Source organism: Leptonotus elevatus, chromosome 12, assembly GCF_054856555.1.
Source record: "Leptonotus elevatus isolate MCC_2025b chromosome 12, RoL_Lele_1.0, whole genome shotgun sequence".
NCBI classification, from domain to species: Eukaryota; Metazoa; Chordata; class Actinopteri; order Syngnathiformes; family Syngnathidae; genus Leptonotus; species Leptonotus elevatus.
This window is the reverse complement of record NC_141250.1, coordinates 4,332,395-4,351,382: the sequence shown is the minus strand read 5'-3', so window position 1 is coordinate 4,351,382 and position 18,988 is coordinate 4,332,395. Positions and strand designations below refer to the sequence as shown.

Sequence of the window (18,988 nt, the reverse complement as noted above, 5' to 3'; positions counted from 1 at the left end):
TGCTTAATGTGGCATTGATGATTTATTGATGTTAAAATGCTACACAAAGCACCTTCACATGTTCGGGCTCCACACAGGAAATCGACACTGACAGAGATTATAGGGGGCCCCCTTGTGGAAGGAGGATGTCAGTTAAACACACTCTCAAACATGATGGTGTTTATTTGTCCAACAAAGTGATCACTGATCACTGAGATTTTTTATTTTATTTTTTTGTAAAAGGGAAGAACAGAAGACAACTCGCGAACAACTTTGTCCTGTCGTTAGCATGTTCAACTTCACGTCATATCGCCTATGTTAGAAGACTCCGCATTATGGCACCATTTCCAGGCTGTCATAGTGTTTTGTTCTCAGTAGTGTGAGCTGCACTATTTACACATCTTTAAAAAAACAAAAATAGCAAAGCAAAAAGAAAAAAAATCAGACAAAGGAGCAAGTGTCGCGAAAACAGTGTATGAAACTAGTGACGCCAAACTATGTACACGCCTGTATTTGTTTTGCTTTTTTATATTTACATAACACATATTTGTCTTCACAACTTTAATAAGTCACATCAATCATATTAAATATAGCAAAAAAAAACTGTTCTGTAGAAAAAATAAGAAAAAAATAGCGGGAAGGAAATGAGTCAATCCGAATGACATAACCACGTGTGAATCACATTTTAACATAAAACATAGAGAACAATAATATTAATACCACTACTAATGACATTATCTCAACAATTAAAATCTCTTCAGCATCTCTCCTCCGCCGCCCAACGCCACTCGTCAGCCATTCTGTAAAAAATATTTTTTTAGCTAAGAATAAGAAACATTCACAACTGTGTCCTTCCTGTAGGGATCTCCACTGAATCCTCACATTTGGTTTTGCTCATAACTGCTCGTTAACTGCTCCCAAAACTCATTATGGGGATGGATGCTTTTTGCCACAAAAGTATCGCTTTAAAAAGTGTGCCATTTTGAGAAGTAGGTTCTTTGTCACTCAGATGACAAGTCAGGTGACAAGATTGATACAATCTTTTTATTTCTGTCTGTTCAGTTTCTTGTATGGTATATAAATATTCAGTTCTTATGACTCGTCGCGGGTCATTTGTGGGTACTATGAACATTTGATTACATTTGCTCTAACGATCATTTAAGTGTTTATTTGTAAAATAGTATTTATATTAATTTAAATGTTTAATGTATGTTTCTCCCCATAGATATGTTTTTATTTATTTTTAAACAAATTGTTTCATTAAAAAAAATCAACAAATGCTAAATGTAACAAATGGCATGAGCTGAGGTCACGCTCGTCAGACCGCAAACTAGTTAAGACTGACTCAACAATAATTTTTCTGGTTGCAGCTAAGTGATGCACGCCACTTTGCGCCCACTTGTCAAACATCAATTCCAAACAATCGCCCAGATTTTTAACAATCAATTAATTGACTATTGATGGATTCTGCGCATGAGAGCTTTGCAAAATGAATGGCTTGAAATTTTAAAATGTACGTATGTATCGGTACCTTGCAATTTTTCCCCAAATTTGAGTTAACCAAAAGTTGTACACAAACGTTCATATTGAACATTCATCACTCTGGCTCGCTGCTATTGTTAGTTGATATTGAAAGAAGAATGTTTTTTTTTTGTTTTGTGGGTCTCACTGTGAAAAATTAGATTCTACTATTTGGCAGTTAAGAGTTTTACATTGCTTTGACATAGTATTGACACATGCATGGCTGCTAAGAGTGTGTAAATGTTTCTTTAAAAATTGCATGTAGAGTTAATAATGCTTTTATGATGGCAACAGATTTTTAATTGTGTTATTGTAATTGTTTATGGGATTTTTAAAATCTAAAGTAATTGGCAGTATGCTTTGCGTTCAATAGTTTTGAAGAAAAAACAAAAATCTGAATTCAGATTTGTCTCACTCCAGCTCCCGCCCATCCGCTAGCTACCCATTTAACTCATTCACTCTCAGCCATTTTCACTGAAGCAACCCCCTTCGCTCCCGGCTGTTTTATTGGATTTTGACTGATTTTGCAAGGCCCACAGAATATTGTGTTCTGTGTATTGCTATAAAAACATGGAACCTACCAAAAGAAAGATTAGTCTCTTCTTTCATCAGGAAAAAGTATATTTGTATCTGTTTCCATTTTGCAGCAATTAGCATTAGAATATAGCAAGTTTCATTATTATTCACAAATCTGTTTAAAACTGTGGGTAAATTAGCTTTTTGCAACATGGCCCTGGCTGATCTCTTATACTCTGCTGCCATCTGCTGGCCGTTTTTGTAATAACTAGCATTGTTTGAACCGTTCTCTTCAGTTCAGAGGCTGCATTAAAGCCTTCCGTATGCTTTAGCATAAAAAAATATATTTAAAAAAACATAAAATAATGTATAAATATGTTTTTGGGACACTGGTATTATTTAAAAGAGAATGTATTTATACGTTTTTGGGAGCAAATGAGTTAAGAGTCCCTGCCTGTCATTGCACTAACTATTAATTAGATGATTTGTACTGTGTTTTATTTTCCTTGTTAGCCAGACATTTTCATTACATACCTACAGTATGGATAAAGTGAAGCGCAATACTTCAAACAAATGTACTTTGTACACTTTCTGAACATGAGCAAGCAATATAGTGGCCCCTAAGGTTCAAAGAAAAATCTCAATGCTGGTTTGCTGGAACTTGGGAGTTCCGCACGTCAGGGAGCCGCTGGTAAGCTGCGCTACAACATTGCATGACAAAGCAATTATTTTTCCTCTTCTGATGTATGAGAATGTTTTTTTTAATTATCTTCAGAACAATCAAGAACCCATTATTGCCACAGCCTGTGAATAAATACAGAAATTCAAAAAAAAAATCCTCTAACCAGGTCAGTCAGTTCAATGCATTTACGCCCAAAAATCACCCCGAGGTTAATGTTGATCAACATGGTCAACAATAATAATAATAATTAATACAAATCATCAATAATCCATCTTGAGAAATATAAAGAGAACATGAACAATTGTATAGAAATGTTTGTGCTTGTGTGGGCGTCAGCTGAAAGTGTATGCCATTAGTCATGTCATAAATCAGTAAAAAATCCAATCAAAACAAATCAGGGCTTGTTATGACTTGACTGCAGAGCTGCGTTGAATGGCTGCTTGAAATAAAGTGCAGGATATCATCCAAGCATTTTCTTCATATTTGATACTTCCTTTCAAACATTTAATCTCATGGTTGACGAAACGACTATTCAACAAAGAAATGAAGCACTACATTCTTGTTGCATGGACAACTGTTTTGTTTGCTCACGTTTGTGCTTTTTTTTTTTTGGGAGCGTTGAGATGTAAAATGAAGCAAATAACCAAATGAAGCTCATGCTGGACACTTCATTAGGTACACCTGCACAACTGTGAAAGTCTGCCTTCTCAAACAGAAACATGATAAATTATTATCTCCACTAAGGTGATGATGTTTTATTTTATGTTTGTTAGTAAACTACTTCAACAATTGCAATGCTACTTCACATTAAATCCAGTGGTGCCCCTAGTAGAAATGTACAATTGTTTAGCGACATCCACAGTGTGGTGGCGGTATCCAGCAAATACCTAACTATATCATGTCAACCATAAATGAACATCATGATCTTCAAAAGGACAGATTTTTACATTGTATTTAATTGTCCAGGTGTATCTAAGGAAGTGGCTGGCGAACGTATGTTATCAACAGGAAGATCCGCTGATATTTGATGGGAGTATGGATAAAGTAAAAGTTGCATTTAGTGCTAAAGCCTCCCTCCCTTTTTCCACTTGAGTGTCTGTACATTCATGAAGTGCAGACAAACAACTCCGACGCCAAACCCGTTTGTTCATCTGCTACTCCTTCACTAAAAGAAAACCCTGAATCATCTGTCATCATCTGTATTCATTCACATAACTCTATAACTGCATTGTTGTAAACAAAGGACTCTTATGATAATATGACTTGAAAAATAATAAAATAATACAATGGTCGCTCAACGTCCTTGGCCAAAACAAACAAACCCAAAATAAAACATGACAGCAATTATTAGTTCTGTTTGTTGTCTTATCTGTTATAAGGCTGGTCCAGTCAGTGTGTGTGTGTGCGCGCGCGTGTGTTCATGTCTCTGGCCATTTGCAGTGCGCGGGCCAGCTGGTCAGAGGTAGAAGCCGGTAGCTGGCGGATCGGGGAGGCCAGGCAGAGTCTCCGGGCAGGGTATCTGGACAGCAGGGGGCGCTGTGCCATTCCCATTGGGCATGGCTGGGTATGCTGTAGTCAGGATGCTGCCATTCTCCATCTGCACAGATCGGGAAGGAAGAACAAAAGGGCGGGAAGTGATGCAATGTGGTGGGTATGTGACATCATGCAGTTTTGGATTGAAGCATTTTGACACGAGGAGATTTATTGATTTAAGACTCTTAATGTATTGGATTATACAACACCAGTTCCTCTTCATATACACTAGAGTGTAAATTATCAGTGGTAGTTAGTAGCATGTAACACTCTGATGACGTGACACTGCAGAATATAAAAAAGATCAAATAGAAAACCAGAGATTATATAGTGTGTGATTGATGCTGTCAAGATAAGTATTCATTTAACAATATGCTTGGTATTGGTTCATTAAGTGGGATGAACTGAAAATGTTTAAATTAAACTTTGATAAAAAATTTGCTTTCTCACATTTCACAATGAATAAATTAGTTTACAGAACATTGAATTCAACCCCTAACTCATAGCATGGCATAAATAGGAGTAATTTATATTTAGAAGTTTATTCAACTTAAATGACTGTTTTAGGCCAAAAAATACATTTTTTATTTTATTATTATTATTTTTTTATTAGTATTATTTTTTTTTTACAGTGCTGCTGTTGTATATCGTAGCATAAAACTGTACTGCTTCATGCTGAGAGCTACGTTGGTCCTCTCAACGTGCTAAATACAAAATATTAGCCAGTATATGTAGAAGGAGTCATAAAGTTACATTTCTTGATGCCAGTATTCATATAATGGTTGGTATTATGGTTCAGTTAGTTATAGTTGTCTCAGGACCACTTTTGGGGTTTTTTAACCTCATCTCGGAATCTAAAGCATTTTTACTTGGTCTAAGACAGGGCGGATTCGGGATTTTTGATCAAGACCAGTTGAGACCAGGCAAGTACTATTGTGATCAGGGAAAAACGTAGAATGCAGGAGCTGCGCTACCTTCTGGGTGTCACTTGTTGTCTCGATAATGTCTTGGTGTCAGTTCAGATGATGGGGTCTTAACTACAACACTATGGTGCACTTCTGAATTAAGTTTCTACATATGTAGCCAGGAGTCATGTGGATGCATTTGATCCCAAGTATTCCTTCTGCCAGTACTTTTGGAATCAATTTTGTGTGCACGTCATCTCGCCGACAAATACGATTTGGCGCATGTCTGTCATCTTGTCGCCCCCCGGATGTGTTTATTTTTAGCCTGGCAAGCAAGACCCACTTTCTTGAAAGACTGAAAGAGACGATAGTTTGTTTCCTTCAGCATTAAACTCAATTCTAAATGACCAGAACCACAAAGTCATTATTTAAAAAGAAGACATGTGTCAAGATCACTGACTTATATATGAATGGACTAACAAAGACGCTTACTTGCTGTCGAGAGAAGTGAAGCCACCGGTGGTCATCTTGGGTGGCCACTTGCTAAGGCCACCTAACTTGAATACATTGATTTCTCCGCGGCATTATTTTCCATGGTGACGGCGAAAATACCACTGATAGGTAAGAATGTGATTACACGATCTGAGGCTATAATTGTTCCACTACGGCAACTACACCAGGTCAAACTACATAGGAAGTTACCAAAAGATGTAACTTCCGCTCTTCGCTGATTGGTTCTTTCTAATCACTATCTGTTTGATCTCAGAAATACGCTTGATGGCAACTGTGTCCAGGCTCACTCGCTGGTACAGTTATCAGTCAGGTTTCTAGGCTAGTTTATTTGCCAGTCTGTCCCTGGCTACCTGAAATATGAATACATGAAACAAAGAAGAATCAAAGTCAAAGTCGTTAGAATGACTGATCATCTCCTTAAATGCAGTTCCCTGAGTACTGTAAGATCCAAGTTTATTGTTTCTTACCTTGCCGTGATTGGGTTCGTGAGGCATGTCCGAGGCCACTATGCCGTAATGGTCCAACTGCCGACAAGGTTTGCCAACTGCCAAGATTTGTTCCAGTGAGGTATTCGGAGGCGGACACTGGGACAGGCTGGAGATTACCTGGGCTAAAGGAACCGGGATCGGCTCCTGCTGCCGCTTTTGAGTAATGCCCTGGAATGTTGAAACCGTAGACTCGGCCCTGTGCTGAAGTGCACTGCTCCTGAACAAACCACTACCGTTAACACAGTAATCCGAATTGCCAATGTTGGGGATGCTGTAATCCATGCAGGAATCTAACGAGGTATCCGCACGAGTTTTTTGGCTGTTATTGAGGCACGGACCCAGACTCTCTCCGTAGCCATAGTCCTGCCACTGCGATTTTACTACCGACTGTTCTGTGCTGGAGAGGCCACATAGTCCGTTTAGGTTGGCGTCCTTCTGTTTGGCATGGCACTGCTGTGAGGGCGGGCTCTGTATCAGGGGCTGCTGCTGCTGAAGGTAGCTTTCATGCTGTTGAAGAAGTTCCCCATCTAGTTCTGACGTCTTGCCATTGAAAACCGTTTGCTGTGAGTTCATGTGTTCCAATTGTATCCCCGCAGTCATGAGAATGTCTTGGGCTGACCATTGTCGGTTGGGGGCAGCTTCAACATGCCCCATCAGGTCTCCGTTGACTAAGGTGTTTGCCAAATGCTCACTCTGGTGGTCCCAGTTGTGTGCCCCTTGGCCTGAGCACATGCTGAGGTGCTTTTGCATCTGCTGGGACAACTGGACAATGGGAGCCTTCCTAGCCACAGGAGGCTTATGGTGAGGAAACTGCATTTTCACATTTGGGTTAGAGTTGAGAGTGCTTTCAGACACTGACACAGTTGTTGTACTCACCGAGGGATTGCAGGGTATCTGTCTTCCCTGGTCTGCCGAATCATTCTTTCCTTCAATGGAGTCATAGATGTAGGAAAGAATTTCATCATTTGTTAGTAAGTCATCCAAGGTGGGCACACGCTCCGGGTCTATCTCAACTCGAATCATCCTCTCATCCAATAGGAGAAGCTCAAGATCCTCAGCGCTCAGCCCCAAACCCTCTAGAGCGCCAAACAACTCCCCGTTTGAACAATCGCCATCTTCTGAATCCACGACCCCTTGCCCTTCCAGTGAAAGAGAGTCCAGAGTAGCAAGCAGTGGGTCAAAGCTGGTTCCCGGTTCTGTGATACTTTGATCCACTTCACCATTGCTTGGTGTGTCCCAGCTTCTGTGCAAACCAGATTTAGAGTCAGAGAAGCCCATTTGGTCTCCAAATAAGCTGCTGTGAAAGGAGATTTTGGGCTCTAGGGCAGGCTGGCAAACGTACACTGACTCATCCTGGCTCATGAGGGCCCCAAGAAGTGAGCCTGGGTCAAGACCATCCCTCAACAACCTGTCAGTCCGGCTCTTCTTTGACTTAATACTGTTCTTTTCAGAAACACTATCTCTGAAGCCCGCAATGGGATGGTTAGACTGGTAAAGCAAGGCCTCGCCTGTAGCATATGTAAAGGGTAAATGCATGGAGCGTTTACGCAAGTGTTCTCCTCCCTCTTCATCCCTGCAAAACAGAAAACAGGATTATTAAGTGGAACTTCTGTGGTCGTCGTTTAGATAATACCGAATTTTCATGACTATAAGGCACACTTAAAAGTCTTACATTTTCTCAAAAATGAATGGTGTGCCTAATAGTGAAGTGCACCTTTTTTGTGCACAGAGTTCCAAAATCTGTAAATGTTGTGTGACTTCGGTAAGCGTTCCAAATGACTGTGTGGGAGCATTTCTGCCGACAAATTTCTTATATTCAAGAAATCCGGCCCTGGTTGAGGACTGGCAAGCATGAGAACCCGACTCAACTGAAAGATGACGTGAGTCTTCAGTTTCTCATGCCTGCCAGTCTGCAACCAGGGCCAGGTTTTCTGTATCTAAAGCCTCGGTATCTACTCTACTCTACTCTACTCTACTCTACTCAACTCGCTTTTTCTGGTACCTGCTCCTTTGCGGTTCTAAAAAAAAATAGCCCAGTTCCAGAACGTGACGTAATTAATTTGGAGGCCGATGATTGGTTCGAGACATGTTGTCATCAATGTGCAACTGCGCACACCACCACCCTGGGAAAACAGCTGCCATCAACGATGAAGAGAGGACAACAATGGCTTCCAAACAGATTAATGCTTCGACTTTTGAGGAGGTGCAAACTTTTTTAACATTATTGAATGCAGTCTTCTGGTTGCTGCAATATTTATTTGATGATTTCAGACTGAAATAAACAGGTACAAACCATTGTTTGCGCTCTCCATTATTTTTGCCTGTGTGTGCAGTGCTTCGGTCGCTTTAGCATGACATCACTGGCAAAATGAGGAGGAGCTCCCAGGTGGTGGCCGTGGCAGTGGAGACGAAATGCGTTTTGGTGTAGAGCCAAGTAGAGCAGAGCAGAGTAGAGTAGAGTAGGGTCGATACCGTCGGTGGAAACAAGGCTTTTGATAGAGTTGGATGTCTTGGCGCTCAGTGCTTTCCCTTTATGGAACTGCTAGAGCGAGTTACACCACAATTTGGGAATGGATTGTATGTGCTTGGGCTAAACGTGTCTGCTTGCACTAATCGAGCTTTCGCAAAAGCCAAGACTGACTCTGACAATACTAGAGGGAACCTAGAACTAGCCCAGCTCTTTGTTTCAGATACAGTTTGAGGACTTCGAGGGATTTGTGGATGGGGATTGGTCAAAAGTAATGTGAGTACATTGTTAAATACTTCAATAAAGTAGAGCTGAACTCAGTTTTGCTCCGCTGCCTTTTTAATAACATGTAAAAATATGTTTTAGCATGAAAGCATGCTACCATATGTTTTGAGCTAGCGTATGTTTAACCGTGCCTGCGCCCAATAGTGCGGTGCTCCTTATGTGTGTGTTAAATACAGAAATAGCACCCGTAACTGAGACTGCGCCTTTTAATACCTTATGGTCGTGAAAATAGGGTACACACGTTGCGTATCTGAATTTGTGGCTCCATATGCGAATAGTAATAACATTTTCAGTTTTGAGTTTAACAGTAAAAAACAAAAACTTACAAAAGGGGCCTCTGGGTGGCGATGATGTAGTCGGGTTTGCCATTTTTGTAAACTAAACGAGCGTTGGCCTGCACCCATTTCCAGCGGTTCTCCTTGGTGAGCAGCCTAAACACCGTCAGTCCACTCTCCCCAGTCTTCATCACTGCAGCACAAACACATACAGTCATTGTTGTTGCATCGGATGGCCCTTGCATGGCAGTGTGGTTTCATGTTTAATCTTGTGTTTGTTTATTTGTTTGTTTTGCACATTGATTTAAGTAGTACATTGACCCTTGAACCGCACTGGTGAGCGTATCTGGCCTTTGAGTTATTTGTCCTCACAATGTGTTAGTGCTGGGTCATCTGTGATGCTTATGCAGTGGATTTGTACACCCCCCCCCCCCTCCATTTCCCATCTCCTTCTCTGGCAGCTCTACAGCTTTACTCAATCTGCTCCGTAATCCCCGGGGATTACTAGCAAAAGATGTTTTAACTCTCTGACAGGGTTGGACCGGGCATCCTCAACTTTTTTGACAAGTCTACATTCAAAATATACTGTTCCGAAGGTATTTCGGTAAACGGACATCTCATGGACTGACACTGTCTAGCATTTAAGTGTCAGTTAGTTTTGATCAGCGGGCCAATTGGTAGCCGACCGGCCGCACACAAAGACTGAAAAAGAGCGGCAGCAACAAATCAATAAAATCACAAAAAAAATCGATACGTTTTTGAAGTGATGGCAACAAATTTCGTTTGCAATTTATTGTGTCATGCACTTATGACGTCAGTCAGCCACCATGCCATAGGATGAGCACAGTTAGCAGAGTAGCAGACATCTATTGAGAGAATGGCTGGTAAAGAAAAACAGTGACTGGATTTAAACATGGCCGAGGCAAGGAAAATTATTCAACCTAAAGTTAGGGATCTTACACGCTACACAATGCCAGACAGTTCATTGTTTACAGACTTTGTCAAAGTGAGATGGCATGACACAGAAACGACACAGTGATGATTCAGCACCTAATACAAAGGCATGTTGGACTCATCGATGAGGCGCTAGTTCGTGAAAAATATTGCTTTATGTGAAACTGATCCGCAACACATAACAGGTTGTGAAACACTGATAAGATGACTCATGACATACTTTGTGTACTGAAAGAAAATGAAACTTACTTCTGACATGATTTTCTGCACAGTACAACATATCTGCGGCATGGATGAACTGATAACCAGATCCTCGTACCCGCAGTTCAGCCTCTGTGTACCCCAGGGCTATCTTCCCCCTGAAGAGAGGCATACAATACAGATCAGTGTTTTTAGCACAATCTTAATATGTTACATTTCCTGCACTGGAACCACATTTTTGAAGCCTACTTTGCATCACAAGCCAGCGGTGTAAAGTCCAGCTTATGCTTGGTTCTGAAGATCATGTTCTTGGTCCTGATCTCCAGGATGGATGGAGGTTGCAGAGGAGTTGCGATGGCAAAAAGTGCAAGCTGTGGTGGCGCCTTTCCTCCATTTTCTTGCCGCTTGTTCTGTCCGTGTAGAAATTTGAGCCTGCCCTGGAAGTTCAGAGCCTGCAAAGAAGAGAAAGTTGATTTGTGACTTTATTGTCACACCGAGGTAGCTGGTTTGATGTAGCAAGAGTTTGATTGTGTTGTTGTAGAACTGCTAGATGCTAAGACCCATGGGATAGACCGATAATATGTTTGCTTGTTTGTTTGTTTTTCGGACACTTGATTGCTCATTTGATTTGTTTGCCGATACAGAGTAGTGCTGATACTTGATGTTTTTAAATGCAAACAAACACTACAAACTTTTCTTGAACATGGCATGAATTTCACTCAAATATTACACGTTTTAGAAAAACAACTGCATGTCTTTCGAACAGTCTTGCTCTACATTCAACTAAATTATAGCACGTTATGTTTTATTTTCAACATTGAGATACAGAACTTTGTTATAGCTGTGGTTGTTCTTTAAAGTATTCTATAAATAAAGCTGAGTTGGGTGGACTTGAGTGATGTGGTGTCTCAGTCCGAACACTAAAGGGCACTATGTAAAAGGACAGCAGTACATACAGTTGATATGGGATGAAGAAAATTATTAAATAGAACGTAGAGTGTGGTGGTTGGTGTGTCTGAAGGGCCATGAAGGTGACAATGACTTGCGATTGTGCAACAGGAATGTGTGTCGTGAGAGACAAAGGCTGACGGTTGAGAAAAAAACATTAGTTGAATGTCATTTTGGTGTGATTACACTGCAAAGTGTTTACTTTCTCAATAAAGAGATTGTTGGTTGCAGCATCAACATCCCTAGAAAGAAGTTGGTCAGGCTATGCTCCCCACTTTGGTTGCTATAGCCTTTAAACATACTTTGCAGTGGACTGCTGCAAACCTGATTCAAGAGCAAACATAAGGCTTTAATTCAGCTTTTGACATGAAGCGGTGGTTTAAAGCAATGGTAGTTAATAGAAAAAACGGCCAGGGCCATGTTGCAACAAGCTCTTTTTGACAGCATTTTTAACAGGAATGTGATTAGTGCTGAGACTTAGCTATATTCTAATGCTAATTGCTGCAAAACGGAAACAGATAAACATACTTTTTTTTTCTCCTGATGAAAGAAGAGACTTTAATCTTTCTTTTGGTAGGTTCCATGTTTTTATAGCAATAGAACACACTATTCTGTGGGCCTTGCAATATCAGTCAAAATCCAATATAATAGCCGGGGGGAGCGAAAGGGGTTGCTTCAGTGAAAATGGCTGGGAGTGAATGAGTACAATTTGGTCAAATTACCACAGTGGGAAATTTGTTTTAAAGAATTTTGTGGTAAATCAAAGATTATTTGGCTGGCCTATGACAAGAATGGCCTATGGGTGATATTTTCTCAAATGCATTCGATCACATATTTATATTACACATATTTTGATGGTTCAAATGCATTTTTCCCCAGTTAAATTAATAAGGAACACTATACATTGTGTACAGTATTTACAAATCATTCCAAATATGTCATTGGTGCCTAATGGGGGGTGGGGAGACTGTTTGTCTATTTGATTTTAACTTCATCCCACTTAGAAGAGCATGAAGCGGAAATTTGGGGTGATACTTTGCGACCCAGGCAGACGGTTCATTTGTGATGCGTTGATGATGTGGCGTGTCATCTTTCATAGGCGTCTCATGAAAGTGACGACATCAAGAAGTGATCAAATCATTACGTTATTTTCAATATATTTTTACATACAAGGCATTTCACAACTTTTACAATATGGTTATTTGGGGAGAAATCTCAAAATCTAAATTTTTGTCCAAACAATGTATGTTTGTCAATAGTTCAAAACTAATATTGCTGACATGCGGACCTTTTTTGGCCGGGGGGGGGGGGGGGGGGTCAAGAAACTAGCTCTTCTCTGTTGCAGCCATGTTTTTTGTAGTATAAGCATCAATTGCACATTAACTGGGCATGAAAGAAAAAAATGAGCCAAAAATTCTACTTGATCAATAAAATTGATTGCCCAGTCCTACTATGGTCAATTCAGTATTCATTCCATCACCTTGTAGATATTGTACATACTCATACAGCATGGTTTTCCGCGAAACCTACCAGGAAGCCAGAGGAATTGTCCAGTAGGCAGCGAAAGCGACACACAAAGCTCCTCTCCAGGAATGACGAGTTCTCTGGAGGAAGCTGCTCAGGGTTATAGGTGACGATGGATGAGCTGTTGTCCGGCTCAATCTCTATGAATGCAAGAAAATCAAATTGTTGAATGTTATTGGTGGTCTTGTTTTGTTTTTCTTTTTATTTGTTCATTTTTCCTTTCGGACAATCATTGAGACAATTTACAACATTCAATTTTCACATACAATTACATCCAAAAAGAAAAAGGGCTGACGGGATGAAACTGAATCTTATTAATTCCCATCCCCAGAATACAATAGGATGCAGATAATCCAAATGGTAAAATGGTAAAAAGTAAAGGACGGGAGTGTAAAGGGACCTCATTTGGAATGAATGATCAATTCCCGAGAGAGATTAATGAGCGGCGAAAGGTATAATGAGACAAAATAGGCAGGAGGGTAAACGGACTACGATAGCCATTGATAAGTTATATATTGATGGCCAACTATTCCGGAACCCCAATTCCACTCCCTGGCTGTTCTAATTGGCATTGGTGGAACTAAACTTAGTTTGATTATTAGATGTATACATATACTGTATATGTGGTTATAAAACCAAAAATATGAATACTCATTATGTTTAGGCTATATTATAAATATAATATGAATACACAACTATATCTAAAGTATATTTAAACAAAAAAATCTTGCTTAGGTTACCAGTTACTGGTGTATTGTTATGTTTAATCCCCTGCTAATTTCCTTCACTTTCACCTCCCTACCCGTTTTTTCACTGTTATATTTACTTACACGTTACCTCATATTTTACACAAATTACATAAATCACCTAACCACTTTGATTCTATCCTATAACATGCCAGTATTGACAAATGGCCTATAAAGATATATACACAGGACTGAGTTTATATTGTTTGTATGCATAAATTAGTTCTGGTTTCCTGGAATGTTTGTGGCGCTCGCTCACAGGCAAAAAGAATAAAAACTTTAGACCATCTCTTAAAATTAAAAGCAGATATTTGCCTCCTACAAGAAACCCACCTACAAAAATCTGAAGAAAAATTACTTATTGATAAGAATTTTTGCCAAGCGTACTCTGCCCCTTATAACAGTAGACAAAGAGGAGTCTGTATACTCATACATAAGAAATTACTCTTTACTCTAAATAATACAATAACAGACCCAGAGGGCCGATACATTATTATTCAGGTGACTATATTTAATAAAATATATACATTTGGTAATTTATATGCACCTAATAATGATGATCCGGCCTTTTTTCATGATTTTTTCTCTAAGCTGTTTGAATTAGCAGCGAACTCTACTATTATTATTGGAGGAGACTTTAACACAGCCTTAAATCCATGAATAGATCGTTCTAATAATACAACATGTATAAGGCGATTACAATCTACTAAAGTAATAGGGGAATATATGGATGACTTTGGCCTCGTCGACAGCTGGAGACTTAAAAACCCAAATAAGAAGGAATTTACCTTATTTTACGCTGTGCACCGGTCTTTTTCAAGAATTGATTTTTTTCTTACAAATAACTCTATTGCTGATAAAACTGTTACAAAAATACATCCTATTATTATTAGCGACCATGCACCAGTCTCCCTTTCCCTACAAGTTGATTATACCTTTAAACCACCACCGACATGGCGTTTTAACATCTCACTGCTAAACGACGCAGAATTTGACAAAATTATAAGAAAAGAGTGGGCAGACTTTTTGGAAATAAATGACTCTCCAGACCTATCTCCATCTCTTGTCTGGGAAACTGGGAAAGCAGGAATTAGAGGTAAAATTATATCATATTCATCTTATAAAAAAGAAACAGGATGAAAAATTAGAAAAAGACTTGGAAGATAAAATTAAACAACTGACGGATGAGTATGCAATAAACCTAAATAACCAAATATGGACTGACTTACAAAATACAAAAATACAGTTACACGATATGCTAACTAAAAAGACAGAGTTTATAATACAACAATTGAGATACAACAACTTTGAATATAATAACAAATCAGGTAAATTTCTTGCAAACCAACTTCAACGCAATCGGGAAACATCACTTATAATGGCTATTAAAGGGACAACTGGTGAATGTACACAATCACCAGAAGAAATTAATCAAATTTTTTACAACTATTATCACAACCTATACTCAGAAACTAATAAGCCTAACCTCAGTAGCTTAAATATACCTCAGTTAACTACTGAATATAAAGATATGTTAGATGCGCCACTTACTATAAACGAGTTGTACAGTGCTCTAGATAGTATGCCAAATGGCAAAGCACCTGGCCCGGATGGTTATCCGGCTATATTTTTTAAGCACTTCTGGTTAATGCTTGCTCCACTATTCGTAAGAGTAGTAACAGAAATTAAAACTAATGGTCACATACGCCCACACATGAATACAGCAGCAATTAAACTTTTATTAAAGCCAGAAAAAGACCCCACCCTTCCATCAAGTTACCATCCGATTTCACTAATTAACACTGATATTAAAATTATCACTAAGGCTTTTACATCTAGATTAGAAATAGTAATCCCGACAATCATTCATAGCGACCAAACAGGCTTTATTAAAGAGCGTCACTCTACTAATAATATTAGAAGGCTCTTTAACCTTATTAGTATGTCACAGTGGCATGATAAAAAGGCAGTTATTATATCATTGGATGCAGAAAAAGCTTTTGATAAAGTTAACTGGTCCTTCCTCTTTGCTGTTTTAAATAAATTTGGCTTTGGGAAGTCATTTATTCACTGGGTGTCAGTATTATATGATTCTCCTAAAGCTACTGTTACTACTAATGGGATTATATCTAAGAGTTTTACTCTACAGAGAGGCACAAGACAGGGATGCCCACTGTCGCCTTTATTATTTGCAATATTTATTGAACCGCTTGCATTAGCCATACGCCAGGAAAGAATGATTCAAGGAATTCACTCTGGGGTAGCACAACATAAAATTAATCTATATGCCGATGATATTTTACTTTATTTAGAAAAGCCTGCTATTTCGTTCGGGGAAGTATTTAACTTAATAACTACATTCTCACAGTTATCAGATTATTCTATTAACTGGACAAAATCAACACTTCTACCTATTACAGAAAATTAATGGAACCCTGCAAGCCAGGACCCACACTACTCATTTCCTATAGGTAATTTAAAATACTTAGGCATAAAAATCTCACCTAAATTAACTGATTTAATTCATTTAAACTTTACTCCACTTCTGGATAGCATTTATAGTGACTTGGAGCGCTGGAATAATCTTCCTATTTCTCTAATAGGACGAATAACCACTATTAAAATGAAAGTTTTACCCCAAATAAACTATTTTTTTTCAATGATTCCATTTAAACCTACGGCTAACTGGTTCCAGTTGTTGGACTCAGCCGTTACAAAATTTTACTGGAATAAAAAAAAAAGCAAAGATTAGTCTATCTACTCTTCAGAAAATAAATCCAAAGGAGGTCTAGAGGCACCAAATTTTATGCACTACTATATAGCTAACCAGCTACAATATATAATTTTATGGGCACAACCCAACAGAGATACTAACTGTTGGCTGGAACTAGAACCGAAGGATTGTAATAACCTCAGACTTCTAGATTTACTCTTTATTACAACATCGATTAAGCGACATAATTGTTTTAAAAACCCAATGATTTCCGCCACCCTGACTGCCTGGTGGAAGGCACTAGAAATTACAAAAGCCCAAGTGGAGCCCTGTGGGCTTTCTCCCCTATGGGATAACCCCGACTTTCAACTTAACAACCAATCATTTTATTTAGGTGTGTGGGAGCAGAAAGGAATTACACATCTCCACCATCTCTTCTCAGATAATATGTTTATATCATATGCATCCTTGCTCCAAAAATACAAAATAAAAAACGGAAATTTTTTACATTATCTGCAAGTTAAAAGTAAGATAAAGAAACAAATTCCAACACTTCGGGGTACGCTCCAACCGCCTGTTTTAGCTAAAGATATTACCAAGCTTTCTCCGACAACAACAAAAAAACTCTCAAAAATATATGTTACTTTCATATACTGATAAAACGTCTTTACCCATCTCGAAATGAGAAACAGACTTGTCTATAGCTCCGGAATCTGACTTTTGGATTCAAGTTTGTGAAAAAGTTTTTAAAATAACAAAACACACAAATTTACAACTTATCCAATATAAAATTATTAATAGAACATACATTACTCAATATATGATGAAGAAAATGGGACTCTTAGACTCCGACATTTGTCTCCAGTGTTTACAAAACACTACAGACACTTATTTTCATGCTTTATGGTTATGTACTCCGGTTATGTATTTCTGGACTAAAGTCTTAGAAAAACTTTCCGCTATCTTGGACTGTAGGATACCGTTCTCTCCAAACTTGTGTTTGCTAGGTGACTTAACAACAACTGACTTACCACATAAAAAATTTCAATCTACACTTGTAGCCCTTACTATCGCAAAAAAACAATTCTTGTTAACTGGAAAAATAAACAAACTCTGAATATCGACCAATGGTCTAACCTCCTCATAAATCACATTTTAATGGAAAAAATATCTGCCTCAAATAAAAAACAAATATCAAAATTTATAGTAACATGGTCTACGTATATAGAATTTTAACTTTAAATAGTATTTTAACCTGAACCTGCTTACTTAATTCTGCCTGTTAGCGAGAGCCACCGCATCGCGATAACTTACATTGATGTATTTGGCAATTTGTAACTAATGGTTGTGTTTTTATAGTCAGGAACCCAGCTGCTGCCAACAGGATCGAGCAGATTCACCTCCAATGGGCACTAAGGGTTAAATATTCGGATCCACTGCATGCCAGTGGGTTAATTCTATAGGTGCTGTCCCTCCCTGGCTGGGCGTGGGCGGGTCTGCCCCTCTGTTGGCTGCTGGGTGGCGGCTACGTCTTGGCCGTTCCCTGGGTCTCTTGGGGGGTGCTGCGTTACAGGGCTCTCCCTGGTGTCCGGGGCGGCGCGGTCCGTCGCTCTGGGCCCGGCGACGCGGTTCGGGGCCTGTGGGACGCCGGGGTGCCCCGTGGTTCCCTCTCCCCTCCCCCTTCCTCCCCCTTGCTGCCTCTCCCTCCTCGCCTCTCCCCGCCCATCCTCCGCCTCCCTGTGCCTTCTCTCTCGTCACCCTTCCTCCTCCTCTCGCCCTCTCTCTGCGGCCCTGCCGCTGCCCCTTGCCCTTCTTGTCATCTCCTTCCCCCCTCCCTTCCCCCTCCCCTGTACGCCTTCCTTCCCCTCCCCTGGGCCGGGGGCTCCATCTGTGGCCCGGGTCTCGGCGCTCCGGGAGCCGGTGAGGTGGGCTGGGTTTGGTGTTGTGCCCGCCCCGCTCCGGTGGACCTCCTGGCACCTCGGGCGGGCCCCAGTATCCGGGGGGCGAGCCCTATATGTCCCATATGCCCGCCGGGGTCCCGGTGGGGTGGGTGGGGGTTTGGTGGGCGGGTGCGCCCCCTGCCCCCGCCCGGTTGGGGAGGGGGGGGGGGGGCGCTGGTCGCTCCTCTTAACTCACTGCACTAGGTTTGCACAATACACTTTTATAGACATATAGGGCACATAACACACTTTGGGGGGTGAGGTAGGGTGGAAACACCGTCTTCGCCCTACAACTCCCCTCCAATTTTAATGCACCACACAACTGTGTGTGTGTGTGGGGGGGGGGGGGGGGGTCGGGCGGGGTGCCATCGGTTGGGGCAGACCGCAGTATAGAGCAGTGCTACGGTCCCCTGTCCGTGTCCCCGCCGCACCGCCCCCCCTCCCCTATTTATTTTTTTAATGCACCACATACACTCACTGACATGCCTGGGAGGGGGGTGGATCGGAGTGTGGGGATATAATTTCCCTCTGCTCCGGTTCACCTGCTCCCAATTTTAATGCACCACACACACACACTTGTATATACACTGGGTGGGGTCACATTCAAGGGTGTCTGGGGGCTTGGGGACCTGGGGGCGGCTGGGGCTGGGTTGGGGTGGATGGCGGGGGTGGATGGGGGCAGGGGGGGGGGGGTCGTGGGGGGAGCGGGGGCTGTGGACCGGTGGGGTGCCTGGCGGGCCTGCAGTGCCCCGTCCTGCTGTGTTGGGTTGGGGGTGCGGGCCGTGTTGAGGTGGGGGG

General features: G+C 40.7%; 1 protein-coding gene across 5 annotated transcripts in view; it reads right to left on the bottom strand.

Moving 5' to 3' along the window:
* The window catches only part of LOC147164285 (aryl hydrocarbon receptor-like), a 60,209-nt gene continuing 41,221 nt past the window's right edge, over positions 1–18,988 (bottom strand). For 3 of the 5 annotated variants that reach the window (XM_086090693.1, XM_086090691.1, XM_086090694.1), the window contains 6 exons: positions 12,798–12,931; positions 10,569–10,771; positions 10,368–10,477; positions 9,216–9,357; positions 6,117–7,710; positions 1–4,295 (listed from right to left, as the gene is read on the bottom strand). In XM_086090693.1, the coding sequence (XP_085946819.1) occupies positions 4,155–4,295; positions 6,117–7,710; positions 9,216–9,357; positions 10,368–10,477; positions 10,569–10,771; positions 12,798–12,931 (2,324 nt within the window). In that variant the 3' untranslated portion in view covers positions 1–4,154. The remainder of the gene's footprint in view (positions 4,296–6,116; positions 7,711–9,215; positions 9,358–10,367; positions 10,478–10,568; positions 10,772–12,797; positions 12,932–18,988) is intronic. The other 2 variants (XM_086090695.1, XM_086090696.1) reach the window with 2 other exon arrangements.